Source organism: Artemia franciscana, chromosome 1 (assembly GCF_032884065.1).
Source record: "Artemia franciscana chromosome 1, ASM3288406v1, whole genome shotgun sequence".
NCBI lineage: Eukaryota > Metazoa > Arthropoda > Branchiopoda > Anostraca > Artemiidae > Artemia > Artemia franciscana.
Window position 1 is genome coordinate 24,416,231 of NC_088863.1, and position 18,127 is coordinate 24,434,357.

General features: G+C 33.8%; 1 protein-coding gene across 2 annotated transcripts in view; it reads right to left on the reverse strand.

Moving 5' to 3' along the window:
- Window positions 1-18,127, reverse strand: part of LOC136027253 (heterogeneous nuclear ribonucleoprotein 27C-like) — a 50,013-nt gene that overhangs the window by 21,079 nt on the left and 10,807 nt on the right. The window contains exons 2-5 of one of the 2 annotated variants that reach the window (XM_065704336.1): window positions 11,939-11,979; window positions 10,726-10,892; window positions 8,577-8,775; window positions 1,681-1,763 (exon numbers count right to left, since the gene is read on the reverse strand). In XM_065704336.1, the coding sequence (XP_065560408.1) occupies window positions 1,681-1,763; window positions 8,577-8,775; window positions 10,726-10,892; window positions 11,939-11,979 (490 nt within the window). Of the gene's footprint in view, window positions 1-1,680; window positions 1,764-8,564; window positions 8,776-10,725; window positions 10,893-11,938; window positions 11,980-18,127 lie in introns of both variants that reach the window. The other variant, XM_065704328.1, reaches the window with a different exon arrangement.

The window sequence follows — 18,127 nt, forward strand, 5'->3', positions numbered from 1 at the left end:
AGTAGTTCTGGCTCAAAGCCTAGGTTCTCACTGATTCCCTGAGGGCCCCTGGAGACACTCAGTTGACCACACTACATTTTTCTAAGCTGTGATGTTTAGCTACTTGAAAAAATAAGAATTTAAAAAGATAACTAAAACCACTCCATTGACATTTTTGAAGAATTCCGTTTTCACATTTATTATCTTCGTAATAAAAATTACATCTCTTTTACTCCCTCCTCAGGTCAGACTCTAATCCTATTATACCGGTTTATATTTTAGGAAAGTAGGTACCCAATGGGTGTGGGTGCATCCCATTTCTCCTCATGGACCCAAATAGTCCTAAAATATGTACAAAATAAAAAACTAAAACAAAGATATTATCACGAGAATTTAAGCAGGATACAGAAAGTTTCTATTAATTTAAATTATCCTTCTATTTTTTCAGGTTCCCTTCCATTTTTATCCACATCTTTAGATCGTTTTGCATAATTTTATTCCAATTTCTATTATAATCATTCAGACGAAACTGGATCTCATCTTCCCAAGAATGCAACTCCCGCTTATGCGACCAATTATATGATGAAAATGAACCAAGACATAGACTATTATGGCTACATATGGGACCATCAGGAGGAGGGAGTTGTGCATAGTCGGAAAAGCAACCACGATACTTGGAAAGAGCAACAATAAGGAATATAATGGTGAAATTTTTATTTTATTAGCATGTTCAGGTGAGTCACACAACACAGTGGCGGTTCCGGCCTCTCTTGTGCCCGGGGCAAAATCTTGACTAGCCCCCCCCCCCCCCGACTCCCGAGAACTTTCACACCAACTTTCAACAAAATTCTCGCTTATTAAAAAAAAAAAAAAATTCATTTATTAATTCTGACTTTTCTTACTTTAGGGTCTGCAAAATTATTAATCATTTTGTCGCAATTCATTGCTTCCAATTCTTACCATTCTGTGTTCAGTAACACCGAATCATTTAGTCGCTCTTGATCATTGCCGATCTGAGGTACATTAATATTGCCTAGGTTTACACAATCTCCCCTCATTATTGGCCACCGACATTGCAATGGCTAATCGCATTTGATAGGCAACTCCTGACGTTTAAAAAGGACAGTATCTCTGTAATGCATATTTAATTCTAACAATATTATGATTTATTAAATTCGGTCGGCTTACTTTTATTTTCAAGGAATGGCGTTACAGATAAAAGAAAAAAAATATGAAAATTTCGAATTCAATTTATTATACTTACTGCCAACTGCGCCCTCTACTTTATTTTTATAAAAATAAAATTAAAAAATTACAAAGTGATTACAACCGTTAGATCATTTATTTGAAATTTTGCGCCCCTAAAAATTCTGCACCTGGGGCAAATGCCCTCTCTACTCCAACCCCCTAAAACCACCATAGGCCCAACAGCAATTTTACCAAAATGAAGCCCCATTGCCCTGTTACAAACTTTTATTCTTACAAATTTACAAAAAAGGGTCATTCTACCGAAAAACTTCCAAATTTATTTTCTCTCTCTTGCAGAATTACAAACAAAGTTAGATGCACCCTTTCGGTTTGGGTATGAGGACATTAACCTTGGCACTGCAACTAGTTCCCTGTTTCTTCTTTTAGCCAAAACCATCAGTACCCTAAAATATCATAAACAAACCTACAAATATAGGCATAACTTAAAACTACCTGTTTTCCCATAATTGTACAGTAATGTTCTTGAACACATCTATCAACTGGTGCATCATCGTCAAAAGTGACAAAGCCAAAGCCTAGTCGGATATGAAACAAAAATGTATATCATTAATAACTTACTCCAACCTAAAAGCAAAAGCGCCATCTCCATGGAGCTAAGAAGATTAGACCATACACTCAACACTTTATTTTCTTTGATGGTAACAAATTCCGGACTGCAGAAAGCAACAATAATTTAATGTAAAAATAAATAGTCTTCAAAAGACTAAAATCAGTTACTCACAAATAGGGTTGACTGGTTCGCTGCTTATTAGCAACCCATTACACGCAGTTACAAATCTATTGGTAAGTCGAAACACATTGGCGGCAATATTTGATTGAATATTTTTTTTATGTTACCATCACAGAACTCATATGTCTAGGTAGGACCGTACCCAGGAACCAGGTCTGAAGGGGGAAGGCTTAAGATACTTTTTATTACTTTATACTTTTTTATACTTTTAAGATATGTTTTCCTACTTTTTCTTTTTCGCTTATTTTTGAGTAGTTTCCAATGACTTTTATGCGTATTTGTAATAATAAAAACTTAAATAAGTGACAGTTACAAAAACTATATAATTACCCCTTTTAAAACATCAAATTTGCAGTTACTCGGGATATAAAATAGGCTATAAAATAGCTATACACCGAGTTTTCGTGCTTTATTCACTGAAGTCCTTTTGAAGCAGAAGGTCCTCCGAGGAGAGGAATCGGGCCCTCCCCCTTCCTGGTACACCACTGTGTAAATGTATGGTCTTTGAAGCTCTAGGATACTAAATATAAATCTTAATCTTTTCCAATTATACTGTTAGAATTCTAACTTCTAGTACAGTATATATCAAGCATTTTTTTCGTGTCTAACTGTCAAAACAATTTAGAGTCCGAATTTAATCTTAATAATAATAAGTCTAATTTTTAAATCAATGGCGAAAAAATCTACAAATACATATCTGAATTTGTCTGTACTTTTTAAGAGTAACTGAGAGTTGAACTATATTAATCTTAGCTATATAGCAGTATTATGAGTAACTTTACTGATTGATGTTAACTTAGTTTAGCTTAGAATATTTTAGCCATAGTTTTAACTTAAACAGTTCTAGTGCTATAAAACGGCAACTAAAGCCAAAACGAAAGATAACCAGTAATGTTACATGACAAATATAGAATTAAGTCCCTTTAGTAAAATCAACCACTTGAAAATCATAAAAAGAGCATTTTGATTTTGAAATATCTATGAGCCACCAGTATAAGACGGTGTCAGATCAATCATCCCCTTTCGGGAATTGAAAACACTTCCCCAGAACTTCCATGTGACAAAATTTACATCTTCTGTTCCAACGAACATAAATCCCCCCTCACCCTCCAAAAAAAACCTTTTTGCTCTTGAATTCTACAGCACCAACAAGTGAGCCACCACTGATTTTAATTTGTGCAAAAACAAAAATGTATTCCTTACAACGGATTTTCTAAGGTAGGAATAAACTTAGGACAACTTAACGTTACCTTAATAGAAAGAAGATATATATATATATATATATATATATATATATATATATATATATATATATATATATATATATATATATATATAATATATATATATATATATATATATATATATATATATATATATATATATATATATATATATATATATATATATATATATATATATATATATATATATATATATATATATATATATATATATATATATATACAAACTATCAATTATGATAAGAACATAGCGAATAAAACACAGGATGCTGTACTTAAATATTTTTATATAGTAATAAGAATAAGTTTTAACTTAAAACACACTTTAAATATTATTATGTCTTGGCATATCAAATAATGCGGAACATGTGTCGAGGGTAAAAATTGCATACGTTCACCCTTCCTTAGTGATCCTGATTGAATCAGATTATAGAAAAAAGTTGATCTGGAATAATCGAAAACTCTATACAAAGGGTCCCTGAAGCCTTTACCGAAGCAAGTATACAGCGGGTAGGTTTAGTAAAATTTGCGAGCAACTTTACACATAGTTTTGGTAAGTGTATCCTATTTTGTTTCACGCCTAGGGGACCGACATGAAGAATTTCAGAAATAGAATTTCAGAAGAGCATAAATTAAGGCTCACCCTAAACTGCGAGGGATGTAAAGGTGCAACATACCCCTTCTTATTTAGGAAAACTCTTGTGTATTTTAAGTTTTAACATCAAATTGTTCTTTTTAACTCAATTTAACTCAGTTTAATCATCAAATTGTTCATTTTTAGTCTCTTTTCCGTTGTTTATAATAAGCGTACTATATGTAATAATAATAATAATAATATGTTTATAATAAGCGTGCTATAGTAATAATAATAATAATAATATGTTTATAATAAGCGTACTATAATAATAATAATAATAATAATATGTTTATAATAAGCGTGCTATAGTAATAATAATAATAATAATATGTTTATAATAAGCGTACTATATATAATAATGAGCTCATGAACGGAACATACCACTGCTTTAAGTGAATTCTTAGAAACTATTATATTTTTATGTAAGGCTTTTACATACTTTAAACCAAATGACTGCCTCGTATTTTTGTCGTATGACATTTTGGTCCTATTGAGCCGAAACTGTCAATCTGTCGTGGTTTATATTAAATATAGGGTTGTATAGTTTAGAAATCCTTTTGAGAAGATTGGTTAGGAGGTGAGTAGTTTATCCTAATTTATCCTCATTTGGCCTCAAAAATTCCCCTTTTCAAGTTAAGGCCCCCATACTTAAGTAGTCATTTCGTAACGGCGCAATACCATAGATAAATAGTATATCAACTTAAGTCTTAAGTTAACATCAAGTCTTAATTATATCAACTCAATCAATTGAAGCTTTAAAGTTAATGCCCAGTAACACAGAGCATTGCTGAAAACGCAAAACCCACGAAACAAAACAAAAGTAGAAACGAGAAAATCGTTAAGCGGTCTGCAGAAAACAAAAAAATAACTCATAAAGCTCTCAATAATCTATTAACGGCCGTAAAATAAATACCTTTTAAGACATGATTTTAATTCTCTAAAAAACTCAAGAAAGCTTGGTTTTTAGTAAAGCGCTTTCAGAAGTCTACAAATATAGAGAAATACGACGTACCAGCTTAAAGCAGTATTTTTTTTTCGTTTTAAGTTTCATCTTCGCTCTTTGTTTTTATCCGAAAAATCTTGCTTTTTAAAATTAATTTTTGTACGTCGATAATAAACCCTATAAATTTTTTTTTAAGTTAGGCCAAGAGACGAGTGAAGTGAAAAGAACACGAGTTTTTGGTAAAATAGGGCATAAAATATTAGTTTAACTTCACATCTCTCTAAATTTTGCCTTGAAAAATCAGGGTTAAGTCATAATAAGGGTCCATTTATTCTTGGTATCTTAGAGAAATTTTAAATTAAAAAAAAAAATATCAATCATCTACAAAATTATTAGAAGAATTTAAGATGTTTAGTTAATATAATTTACGAATATTTTGATTTTTAACATTTTAGGAGGACTGATCATCGGATATGAATCGGCACTTGAAAGAGAACACGCATTTAAAAAGAAATATTTTATCAAAAACTTCAACTCATGTTACCATGGCAACAAGGCATGGCTTGTGCCAATAGACAAGCATCTTGTCCATAAGAGTCTTCTTCACAATATTTGTAGTTTCAAATCCCACATTTATTACATGCTAGAAATGTAAGCCAATAAGGTGGCCCAGAGATCGAAGTTTTATAACTATTAGATGAGCCACGCTGAAATGATCAACATCATTGATTTGAGGCTCTACGATGTTATATGTGTGCTATTTTTATTGGTAACAATTATGGGGGGAGGGTATATCAATGCCCTCTAGTTTTCTACCCCAGCCTAGATTTTGAAAAATATCCTTTTTGGAGTCTTTTCATTCGAAAAGGCCCTTTTTTGGTATTTTCATTGAGAAAAATGGGGAAATAGCGCAAAGCGCACTTTTTGGGAGGCAGACGGCACTTTATGATGGCTTTATGGCATAAAGCCGTATTTATGGCTTTATGGAATTGCCATATATATGGCAATTCAAATTAATACAAACGATTAGATAAAAAAAAATCTGCTTTTAAATGGGCCTTAAACAGCCTTTTCCAATCCGGAGGTAAAACCAAAATTACAGTTTTTGGGTGCCAAATGGCGATTTATAAGGCATTATCACCGAATTTATTAAAAGGGGGGTTAGATTTAAAAACTGACAGTTAAATGGTCCTTAAATAGTTCTCTATGATATGCCAGAGCCACGCCCAGCCTTTCCATGCAGGAGATGGCATACAAATTGCATTTTTTGGGCGTGATATGGCCCGTTATGATGGCGCTATCAAATCGAATTAGAAACAAGCAATTAGATATACAAATTAACCTCTAAACAGCTCTTAATGATGTTCCAGTGCCCTGATAGCAGCGAAGAATAAAAAGGAAGAAAAAGACACATCAGTGCTACCCATGTAAAATTGCAATTTTCCTTGTTGTTCAAGGCAATCTTTTGACCCTACCCTGTTTTCAAACTTTTATTTTGTAGACTTTCAGCTACTACTGACAGGAACCGATTTCTGACAGGAACCATTGCAATAAACCACTGAACCCATCGATAAAACTACCCGCGACACATGTTTGAGGAACACCACTAATACAGGTATAATCAATAAATATATATAAATATATCTTTATAATGCATCAGTTTCCTCTAAGAGCCAAGGCCATGAAATTAAACTCTTAAACTACAATTTATTAACTATAAGGCGAGAAAGTATAAGGTCTATTTATTTATTTATTCATTCAATAGCTTGTAAGCATTGATTGATTATATGCATTACGCTATATTTGTCTTTGAAAATAATTAAATACAAGTAAGTAACTTTCTAGAGGCCCAGGTCATACAATCCCCGGAGGTTCCAGATTAGCCATGTACATAGGGAGTATGAAAACTATAAAAACATGTTCAAGGTTGACCTTAGAAATATACTAATGTACGAGAGTAGATTTCTATCTTAACTAAATCGCTTTCATGAACGAAGGCAGTGGTCGTATTGATACAAAAATATAGATTATTAATTCTGAGGTAGGGCACTAGAATTCAGCAGACAAGTTCTAGCAGTGAACGTACAAACACTACTGTGTGATTCTCTTTCAGATAGAAGGATTTAGAATCAGCTCACTTGGTGGTAACCTTAATATAATATTAATGTAATCGGAAATCGTATAATCATAGTAATTTTCGGATCGCCACAGTAAAAATAGTGAAACCTTCAGGATTTAAATCGATTCCTTTAACGTCTTACTTCTATTCATGTCTATAAATATCTTACTTCTATTCCACAGGATGGTTGGCCCCTAGCCCCCATTGCACTTCCTAACTCAAGGACCATGAAACGGAGATCAGCACCGCCGATTTGGACCTTAAGGGTCTAGAGCCGGCTTACTTACTTATTACTTACTCCTGTTCAATGACAGAGTATATATTCAAGATCTTTCACAGAGAGAAAAAATGTTGGACAAATATCGGATATTCAAATATTTCTTGAATTTTTTTTATTCCTTTTTATTTACTTTCAATTTTTTTTCAAAGCATTCTCCTCTCTGAAAAACTCACAGTTTTGGTAGTCTACAGGTTGACATAAAAGTGCATATTGATCTAGTTTTCTCAAGTTAAAGACAGGTCACGATTCCGTTATTATGGCTCTAAAAGAAAAAAATAGAAAGTCAGTTCATATCAGTTCAGTTCAATGAAGATAGTTCATAGAGATATAAATGACAGCAATAGGGCGAGCACTTCCTTTAAAAATTTCCTCCTAGATAGTTTTTACTTCTACAAAACTACGATATATTTTAGGTCTTGTATTTGGTGGAGATTTTTATTTTTGATTTCCAGCTTTTTTAATCAAAAAGCTTTGATAAGACGTCCGTTTGTGTATTCATGCATTTCCAATATCCTGCCCATTCTCATTTTCTAGGACTAAAGTGGGAGAGCCATGAGCCAAGGAAGTACTCATTTTTAATACTGCCCCAATGGCAATATTAAAAATGAATTTAATAAAGTAAATTTATAAAATATATTTTCCACTTCATGGGGCTTAAAAAAGTTAAAAATGAAATTGTATGTACAGGGTGTCGCAAAAAAAGGAAGAAATAGAAAATAAAATGTTTTAATCTTTGACTCCTCATAGCTCACCGATTCTTTTAGGCTTAAAATGACGAAAGATATCTTGTCCCTTCGATGGAACTTACAGCTATAGGCTGTTCAGTCAAATTTTCAACAAGAATAATAAACTTTAAGGTGCGTTCAGACACATGGAAAAACCAATCAATGCGAGGGGAAAGGCGTTCAAACGATAAGTACAAAATTTTTACTAAAAACCACAGATAACATGCACTTTTACAAGGCAAGTCTCTATGTCAAGTGTATTTTTGCCAGGTATCTTCCACTTTCATTTTAGTTTTATACAAAGCATTATTTGTGTTGGATAGAAGCCATCAAATCTTGAACTTTCACGTGCTTGACAGTTGACATGTTGTCCACTTTAAAAATCTTTGCTTCTTCAGTTTCCTCGACGACACACGAAAATCCGATCAGTACCACAGGGAAACTAATTCCAAAGACAATCTATACTACTGGAAAAACCGATTGGTTTTTGAGTGTTTCCCCATGCATCTGAACGGGCTATTAAAGCACCAATTTCACTTCAGAAGAAAAAAAGCTAGTGAGCTATAATGAGTAAAAGAGTGGATAAATTTTTTACGACACCCTATAACCAGCTCAGGCTCTTGGATACTAAAAGTTACCTCTAAAGCCACCTTTAGTTTTCTTGTTTTCTTGATCAAACATGATGACCGTTTCAATGACATTGCCATATTGCTGAAAGAAGTTTTTCAACTCTGTTTCGGTGATTCCGGCAGGTAATCCTCCCAAAAATATCTTATAGCGGCTATTCCTAATGGACTTTGTGTTTCTTCCAGTGGGTGTTCCTTTCGGAGTACACGGTTTCGGATCGATCTAAAGAGAAAGTTTTCATTATAGACCAGAAAAACAATTAAAAACAAAACACAGAAAAGAATCATGCATTTCAGCTGCACCTTTAGGCGAAAACTGTCTAGACCAACTGTTTCTAATTTTAAAGCAGAGCTTTGTTCCTGTTTCAATAAACAACTGGCAACTGCTCTTTTAAGCAAACAAAATCTCGGGCCGATATTGTAACTTGCATGATTTGGATATTTAGCAATTTTTAAAAGCAACATGGGCCAGAACTTATAATAAAAAAAGTAACTAGACTTCAGGAATAAGACGAAAACTACAAGCTCAAACCGATTCGAGCCTAAATTAAAAAAAAAAGTTCAATCATTAACTTAGTTTTTATTAGTGCCAAACCTGAATGTAAAGGAATTTTATCAGGTTTCAAGCAAAGAGACACTCATTTAAACCCAGTCTAGAAGAGGCGGGTCTTGTGACAGTTCCCATTTTTTCTAAAAGTGTGTTAACACAATGAGCAGAGTGTGTTCCCTGTTCTGAGGAGTCTCCTCTCTCAAGAGCGCGTTCCAGGTTCGAGCAAAGTCAATAAAACTAAAAAAAATTTGCTTCAGGTGGGGGCAAATCAACGGCTGGAAAAACCAAAAATTAACTTCGTCAATACAGTGAGCTAGCATCTTTTGTGCATTAGCTTCTGCACAATCATCATCAAATCAGGAAAAATGGAGGCATATGACCAAACTTATGAGGATTGATGAGTATTTGGCATTAGTTAATGCATTTGTTTGTTCCTGCCAGTGGCTGTGATATCAGAACTCCTCAATCCGGATATGTTTCCAAGGTACTGTTGGTAATCGTATTCATGTGCGCCGTGGTGTTAAGCAAGGTCCGTTCTTAGTCCGGTAACAATAAATTATCATTATTATTATTAGCACTCATATTTTTCAAATTTTACTTTTTACTCAAAAAATATTCATTTTTTAAATCATTATAATACACATTAAAACAATAGCTAACAACCTCTTCCAAGTTTGCAACTAATTCGCATTTGATGTAAATACGAATTAAATTGCAATTTCCACCGGAAACACACTCTTAAAATCCAGTTTATGTATATATGTACATAAACTGGAAAATTCCCAAAATAAAAAAGAGCCAAGAGCTCATATGGCACTTGTGACGAGGTCAGAAGAGCCAAGAGCTTCTTCCCACCAGGTTTCATTACGATCTCACCACTCTAAGCGTTTTCCCGGATTTCTGGTTTCCCCCTCCAACTCCCCCCAATGTCACCCGATCCGGTCGGGATTTAAATTAAGAATTCTGAGACACAAGGTCCTTCTAAATATCAAATTTAATTAAGATCCGACAACCCGTTCGTAAGTTAAAAATACCTCATTTTTTCAAATTTTTCCGAATTATCCCCCCTCCCAACTCCCACAAAGAGAGCAGATCCGTTCCGGTTATGTCAATCACGTATCAAGGTCTTGTGCTTATTTTTCCCATCAAGTTTCATCCCGATCTATCTACCCTAAGCGTTTTCCAAGATTACAGGTTTCCCCCTTCAACTTTCCCCAATGTCACCGGATCCGGTCGGGATTAAAATAAGAGCTCTGAGACACGATATCTTTATAAACATCGAATTTCATTAAGATCCGATCACCCGTTCGTAAGTTAAAAATACCTCATCTTTTCTAATGTTTCCGAAGTAACCGTCCTCCCACTCACCCCCAGATGGTCAAATCGGGGAAACGACTATTCCTTATTTAATCTGGTCTGGTCCCTGATACGCCTGCCAAATTTCGTCAAGGGAAGATCAAAGGAACAAAAAAAAAAGCGCGGCGGATCACGTTTACTGCTGTTACGGAAGGAAATCAATAGCTGTAGGATCGTTCAGCAAAATGCAGAAATAAGTCCCACAAGATCCTATCTGAAGAAACAAACAAATAATACAAATAAGAAAAACTAAAAGAAAGAGCTTACTGTTCTTCCATCTAGTTCATGAGGTCCATTTTCTAAAACACGATCGAGAACTGCAGGGTTTGCGTACGTAATGAAGCCAAAACCACGAGAGCGACCAGTGTCGGGATTCGTCATAACAACACAATCTGTTATTTCACCAAAACGCTCAAAGTAACGGTGAAGACCCTCTAAAACAAAATGAAAGAATGTGAAACTACAAAAGGATTATAGCGGATATACAGACTCTTAACTTAACTAAATACCTTCGTAACTTTTCAACCCTGAATGTATTATTGGTTCAAAAAAAAAATCTTTTGAACGTTCCAGTAAAGGACGTAAACCCGTTATGAACTAAATGTTTTTCCAGGTGTAATGAAACCTAATCCGCGAAAACAACACCGGGATTTGTCACAACAACACAATCTACTATTTCAATGAGACGTTCGAAGTGATGTTCAATACTAAAATAGCACAGGTATCACAACAGATATTGAGACAGGAATCCATCTTTAATTTTTCAACATTGAAGGTATACTGAGACCAGACAAAAATCTACGGATCTTTTGAATGTTCCAGGAAAAGAGTTAAAATGCGTTCAAAGTCACAAAGCAGAATCTTTTCTATGACTGCGCAACAGCTAAAATTACAAATCAAAAAAAAAAAAAAAAAAAAAAAAAAAACTATTTAGTCCAAAGACAGAAGTTCAGCCAACCAGAAAAAGAACAGCCAACCAGAATTCTTATCTACACATATTTTAGAAAAGTTGTATTACCTCTGTACAATTTTTTCAGAAGGGGTAAATAAAAGGGTAGAAACAAAAAGTGACACGGTGGAGAATATTCTTCTGTATTGATGCCAAATAGATATTGCGATTCCACTAAAAAAAAATTTAAAAAAATTACGTGTTGATGTTAAATAATTTTTTAATATTCATGCTTCATATGTTTTAATATTTTTCTATTCCTAAAACTTCATCTACTAAGATTTTGTGTAATAGAAAACTAAAAACTGAGCGATTAAAAGAAAAACAAAGTTTCAAATTCACAAAGTTTTTGAGAATTCGGCTATCAAAAAACGAGGACTATCCATATTGACTCGAAAACAATGTAAAATGAAGATATCATTAAAAAAAAGGGACGCTTTCCCCTTTTATCCCTTTAATCAGAGGATTTTTTGTCTCTCTATCTCCAGAAAAGAATTGCCAAAAAATAAGATTATTTGGAAGCACAATTACCTTGAGTTGTTTCCCAGGATAATCCACCAACGAACATTTTCCTAGAAAAAGAAAAAAATTGATAAGAAATACTGATAAACAAGGAAAGCTCAACTAACTACGTAAAGGAATACATAAAAAAATTTAAGCATTAAATATATACATATTTTTAAATCTTGAGAACTTCCAGCCTTTTTATTATTATTTTATTATGACTAAGGCCTCCTCCCTCTATGAAATTTATAGTGAAAAATTCGCCAAAATGGAAGGAAATCTAGATTTTTGCACATAAAGAAGATGTTTGCAAATATATATATATATATATATATATATATATATATATATATATATATATATATATATATATATATATATATATATATATATATATATATATATATATATATATATATATATATATATATATATATATATATATATATATATATATATATATATATATATATATATATATATATATATATATATATATATTATATATATATATATATATATATATATATATATATATATATATATATCTTAGTTAGAGTTATATTTCACGTTTTTGATACATTTTCAACCCAAACACTAAATTAACGTCACTATGTACAAATTGCATAAAAATCCGACCCTAATCTGAAGGAAGAGGGTGAAGTTGCTCCAGGGGTCGAAAGACCGAAATACTTTTCCCCATAGCTTTTCCACTTTATACAAAAGTGGTACTGAAGCTTAAGAGGAGAAGCGTTTCCTCCTCCTTTATACACACGCCTTTGTTGCAGGTCACGGTCTTTGTAATTAAATAAATTTAAACTTTCGCCTCGGCTGTAACGCAAATTGTAAAAATACACATAAAAGCACATGCCCGTATGATTCTGACCCTTCGGGGAGTAGGTGGTAGGAAATAGGAAAAGGTTCAATTTTAGACCCCTTTTTTTCACGAAGGAAAATTGTTCTCCGCAGTTTGGGGGAGAAGATATTATTTTGTATTTTCCACTAAACGTACCCAGGTAAGTATAATGAGTTCTGAATCGCTCGACGTACTAAAGCAAAACCACAATAACTCAATACGTGTTGCAAAGATTTAAATTTAAAATCGATGGCAGAATATTACATTGTAACAATTCTTTTCTATTAAATTAAATATAAAAAAACTAGTTTTTTAACTGAAAGTAAGGAGCGACATTAAAACTTAAAACGAACAGAAATTACTCCGAAAATAAAATGGGTTGTCCCCTCCAGAATCCCTCGCACTTTACGCCAAAGTATTTAATTGTTTAAAAAGTAGAATTGTGGCAGAGTCAAACTTTAGCGTAAAGAGCGAGGGATTACGGAGGGGACAACCCATTTCATATACGGAGTAATTTCTGTTCGTTTTAAGTTTTAATGTCGCTCCTTACTTTCAGCTAAAAAAAACTAGTTTTTTTTATTTAATTTCTGGACGTTTTTGAATTAATGTATGTTTAATTTTGGCTCTCCGCACATAAATTATTAAATTAAAATTTGCATCTTAATTCTTTTTTTTTGGCTAAATGGCTTTCTCTTACTTTTGATCAGACGATTTTGAGAAATAAGGGGTGGGGAAGGAGGCCTAGTTGCCCTCCAATTTTTTCGGTTACTTAAAAAGGCAACTAGAACATTTAATTTTTAACGAACGTTTTTATTAGTAAAAAATGTACGTAACTTAAGAATTAACTTACGTAACAAACTTTTATATTCTTGTAGTTTTATTATGTATATGAGGGGGTTTGTCCCCTAGTTAATATTTCGCTTTTTACACTAAATCTTAAATTTTATCCCAATTCTTTAAGAATGACCCCTGAATCAGATAGGCCGTAGATTAAATAGTTGAAATTACTAAAAATACTATAGCATAAAGAGCGAGGTATTCATCTCCTCCTAAATACCTCGCTCTTTATGCTAAAGTATTTTCAGAACCCATCATATGCGTAATATTCTCTGTTCGTTTTAAGTTTTAATGCTACTCCTTACTTTCAATTGAAAAAACTTTTTCATGTTTATTTTTTCATTGTTTTTTTTTATAGTAATGCTAGAAAATCCCGCGCCATTTTCATTGAATTTCTCTTCCCCCACGTTATATTCCTCCAAGGAAAGATCCTCCCACATAGCCCCCTCCTTTCCCCTCAACCCCATCCCCAAACCAAACAAATCCCCCTGAAAACGTCTGTACACTTTCCAATAACCATTACTGTATGTAAACACTGGTCAAAGTTTGTAACTTACAGCCCCTCCCCCAGGGACTGTGGGGGGAGTAAGTCATCCCCAAAGACATAGTTATTATGCTTTTCGACTATGCGGAACAGAAGGGCTATCTCAAAATTTTGATCTGTTGACTTTGGGAAAAAATGAACGTGGGAGGGGGACTAGGTGCCCTCCAATTTTTGGGTCACTTAAAAAGGGTACCAGAACTTTTCATTTCCATTAGAATGAGCCCTCTTGCGACATTCTAGGACCACTTGGTCGACACGATGACCCATGGGAAAAAAAAAACAAATAAACACGCACCTGTGATCTGTTTTCTGGCAAAAAATACAAAATTCTACATTTTTGTAGATAGGAGTTTGAGATTTTTGCTATAGGGTTCTCTTATACGCTGAATCCGATGGTGTGATTTCGTTAAGATTCTATGACTTCTAAGGGGTGTTTCCCCCTATTTTCCAAAATAAGGCAAATCTTCTCAGACTCGTAACTTTTGATGACAAAGACTAAATTTGATGAAACTTATATATTTAAAATCAAATTGAAAATCCAATTCTTTTGATGTATCTTTTAGCATCAAAATTCTGTTTTTTAGAGTCTCGATTACTATTGAGCCTGGTCGCTCCTTACTACAGTTCGTTACCACGAACTGTTTGATTTGAGTTTATTCTTGTATTATTTGAAATATAAGAAAGCAATATTTTCTTGATAGGGTGATTTGGGAAGTGTTTCAACTTTGAAAATTCCAATCATACGCGGATTATTTAGAAATAAATAAGAAATTACGGGGAAGATCATAAAACTAATGTGATTCTGTAGAGTGGGGCATGGGTACAAAGGTCATCCTTCTGATTACGTGTCTACTATATGGATAGAATTTACAAAAAAAATAGATTAGAAATAAACTCACGCATTGACAACCAAAGAATAGTAACCACGGAAACTGGAAAGAAAGGGGTTTCCATAGCAACAATTCCATCAGCCAAGATTCTTTTTTATATTGATGACAGTGTACATTTGATTGAAATGCTGGGAGGAAGTTATACAAAAGTAGTGTATACACTTATACAAGAGAAAAACTTTCAGGAAGTTATTAGAATAGCAGGGAGATTTCTAGCTGAAAATCCAAGGTCACGAGCAGCTTTGTCCTTACTTGGCTTCTGCCATTACCAGCTTCAAGATTTTCAAAGTTCAGCAGAATGCTATAAAGAACTTCATCTACTCTTCCCTGAATTGCCCTATTATCAACTTTATCAGGGACAAGCTCTCGCGGAAGGTGGATTTTATGACAAGGCTCTGGAAATATGTGCAAAATTAAGTGATAAAAATGAAGAAGATAAGTTACAGTTGCTAGCATTCATTGAATATAATAGAGGAAATTTCCGTAAGTGTAACAGCTATGTAGTAAAAATTAAAGAAAATTGGAAAAAGTACTATAACCTAGGATGTTGTCATATACAAGAGGGAAATTTCACAGAAGCACTGACACTCCTGAATATTGCTTTAAACAAAGCTGGGGGAATTCCCCAGATAATGTATTCCATTGCACTATGTCACTACAAGCTCAAAGACTACACAACAGCGCTAAAGTATTTAGGCAGTATTGTTGAACTGGCCATAAAAATACACCCGGAGTTTTGTGTTGGTTTAGTTGTGGATTCTGCTGGTGCCGTTACAAATATAGAAAACACTCTGGCTTTACACAAGTCAGCAATAATAGAGTCCTTAAATCTTAAAGCTGCATGTCACTATCAAATGAAGAGCTTGAATGAATCCAAAGAAGCTTTATTAGATCTTCCACCTAGAGAAGAACATGATTTAGATTCAGTTACTCTCCACAATCAAGCAATACTTGATGTCGAATTTGACGCAATGGAGAGCTGCAACAAATTACAATTTCTAACAGCTAGTGGAGAGCCACCCGAGTCACTAAGTAATCTCCTACTGATGCTAAGTAAATATGAAAACTTTGATATGGCACACACGACTTTTATGCAGTATCAGGAGCAAGCGCAAAACATCCTTCCAAAATATCTGTTCGACTTTTTTGCTGCATTTTTAATGCAATCTAGTAATAAAGAGCAAGCATACTCGAAAATGTCTTCACTTTCAGGTAGAGTAGCTGAAAACTTGCGCAAAATAGCTGGCAGAGTTCAAGACGCGAGACGACAAAAAGATGAGTCAAATGTGAGAAAGGCTATAGCCGATTACGAGAACAGCCTTGAGCAATTTATTCCCATTTTGATGGCACAATGTCGCCTCTTGTGGATAACGAAAATTATGAGGGCGTAGAAAAACTCCTTCGCGCATCAGCTGATTTATGCGGAGACACAGATACTTGGAGGTTGAATTTAGCGCACACTTTGTACATGGAAAACAAATATAATGATGCCGCCATGCTTTATGATGAATTCGTTCGAAAAGCAGATCGAGCACTTTCGATGAATGCAGTTGTTCTGGCCAACTTATGCGTTTGTTATATCCTTACAGGAAAAAATGAATCTGCAGAAAATTTACTGAAGAAACTTGAACAAGAAGAAACGCAAGCTCAAATGCAAACTCCAGGAGCTAAAATATATCACCTTTCAATAGTGAATTTAGTTATTGGCACTCTATATTGTGTCAAAGGTAACTATGAGTTTGGAATTTGTCGAATACTCAAAACTCTTGATCCAATTGAACAAAAACTAAGCACAGATACATGGTTTTATTCCAAGAGGTGTATACTATCTATGCTAGAAAACTACATAAAGCATATGATCGGGGTTAGAGATGCTGTAATAGAGGACTGTTTGGCATTTCTAGAACAATGCCAATTACATGGAGAAGAGATAAGTGCACAGTTTGACATTTCTTCTAAGTTTGGAAGGAAAAACACTGTTGCCACAGAAGCAAGACAGCTAAGGTATATGTTCATGAAAGCTATCCAGTCATGATAAGTGTTGGTGCCTGAATTATTATTTCTGTGCTTTTTTTGATGAAATTAATAAAGCTTAATTGAAGAAAAAGAAAAGTATCATCCTTCAGGAAATCGCGGTGAACAAAGTAGAAAAAAGTTTCTTTTTATAGAATTAGTCATCATGCTAACAAGACCTTACAACTATGTTAAAACACCCAAGATACCAATGTTCCCAGTTTTTATAGGCTCTAAAACAAATAGCTTACATATAACAATAGTTTTTCAATTTTCACTTATAACTTATAATTATAATAGCATTTCAGTTCTCTACACTGTCAGCTGTTAGAAATTAAGTCTGTCCTCATAAAAGTTTTGGTATTTTGTCCCAAAAAACTCCTTACTTGTCAAATCTATGGGGAGTGGATCCTGTTGATGCATCCCCCCTCCCAAAAAAAAAATCCGGAAACTAACCTGTTAGTGTTTTTACGTAAAAACTTAAAAATAATGGGGCTGATTTTTTTTTTTTTGCCTTATTTGTACCCTTAAACAAGAGATGGCGATACTTATCAAAAACAGGAACATTTAAGGCAAGTTAGCTCTCAAACAACCTCGGTGCTTACTTGATCCTGCTTATTTCCTACATCTTCGAGAATATATAGACATATTGTTAAAAATTCACTCTTACAGAGTTGAATATTTTTTAACAGCTTGCAACACTTTCTGTATTCTCAATCAAAACATATTCACTGCAAAAAACGGGTTTTGTGTGAAATTCACCATCTCCAGCAAACCATCAGTATTTATCCTTAAACACATTATTTGCAATCACTTTCCATGCAACTCAACCAGCTCAAAACACACTTGCTAACAGCGGTTTACTGCAAGGAGGGCGCTGTGATTTTGGAATAACAATCTGTGTCTAGGGTTGCCAATGGGACACTTTTAGTGCTCTTCGGTATTTCTTACTCTTAGGTGACACCGGGCCACTTTCAGGTCTAAAAAGGCCACTTTGAAAAAAGGATGCACTTTCGGCATTTTTTCCAACTTCTTTGGTAATTTTCATTTTCGCTCTTTTATTGAGAAAAAAAGAA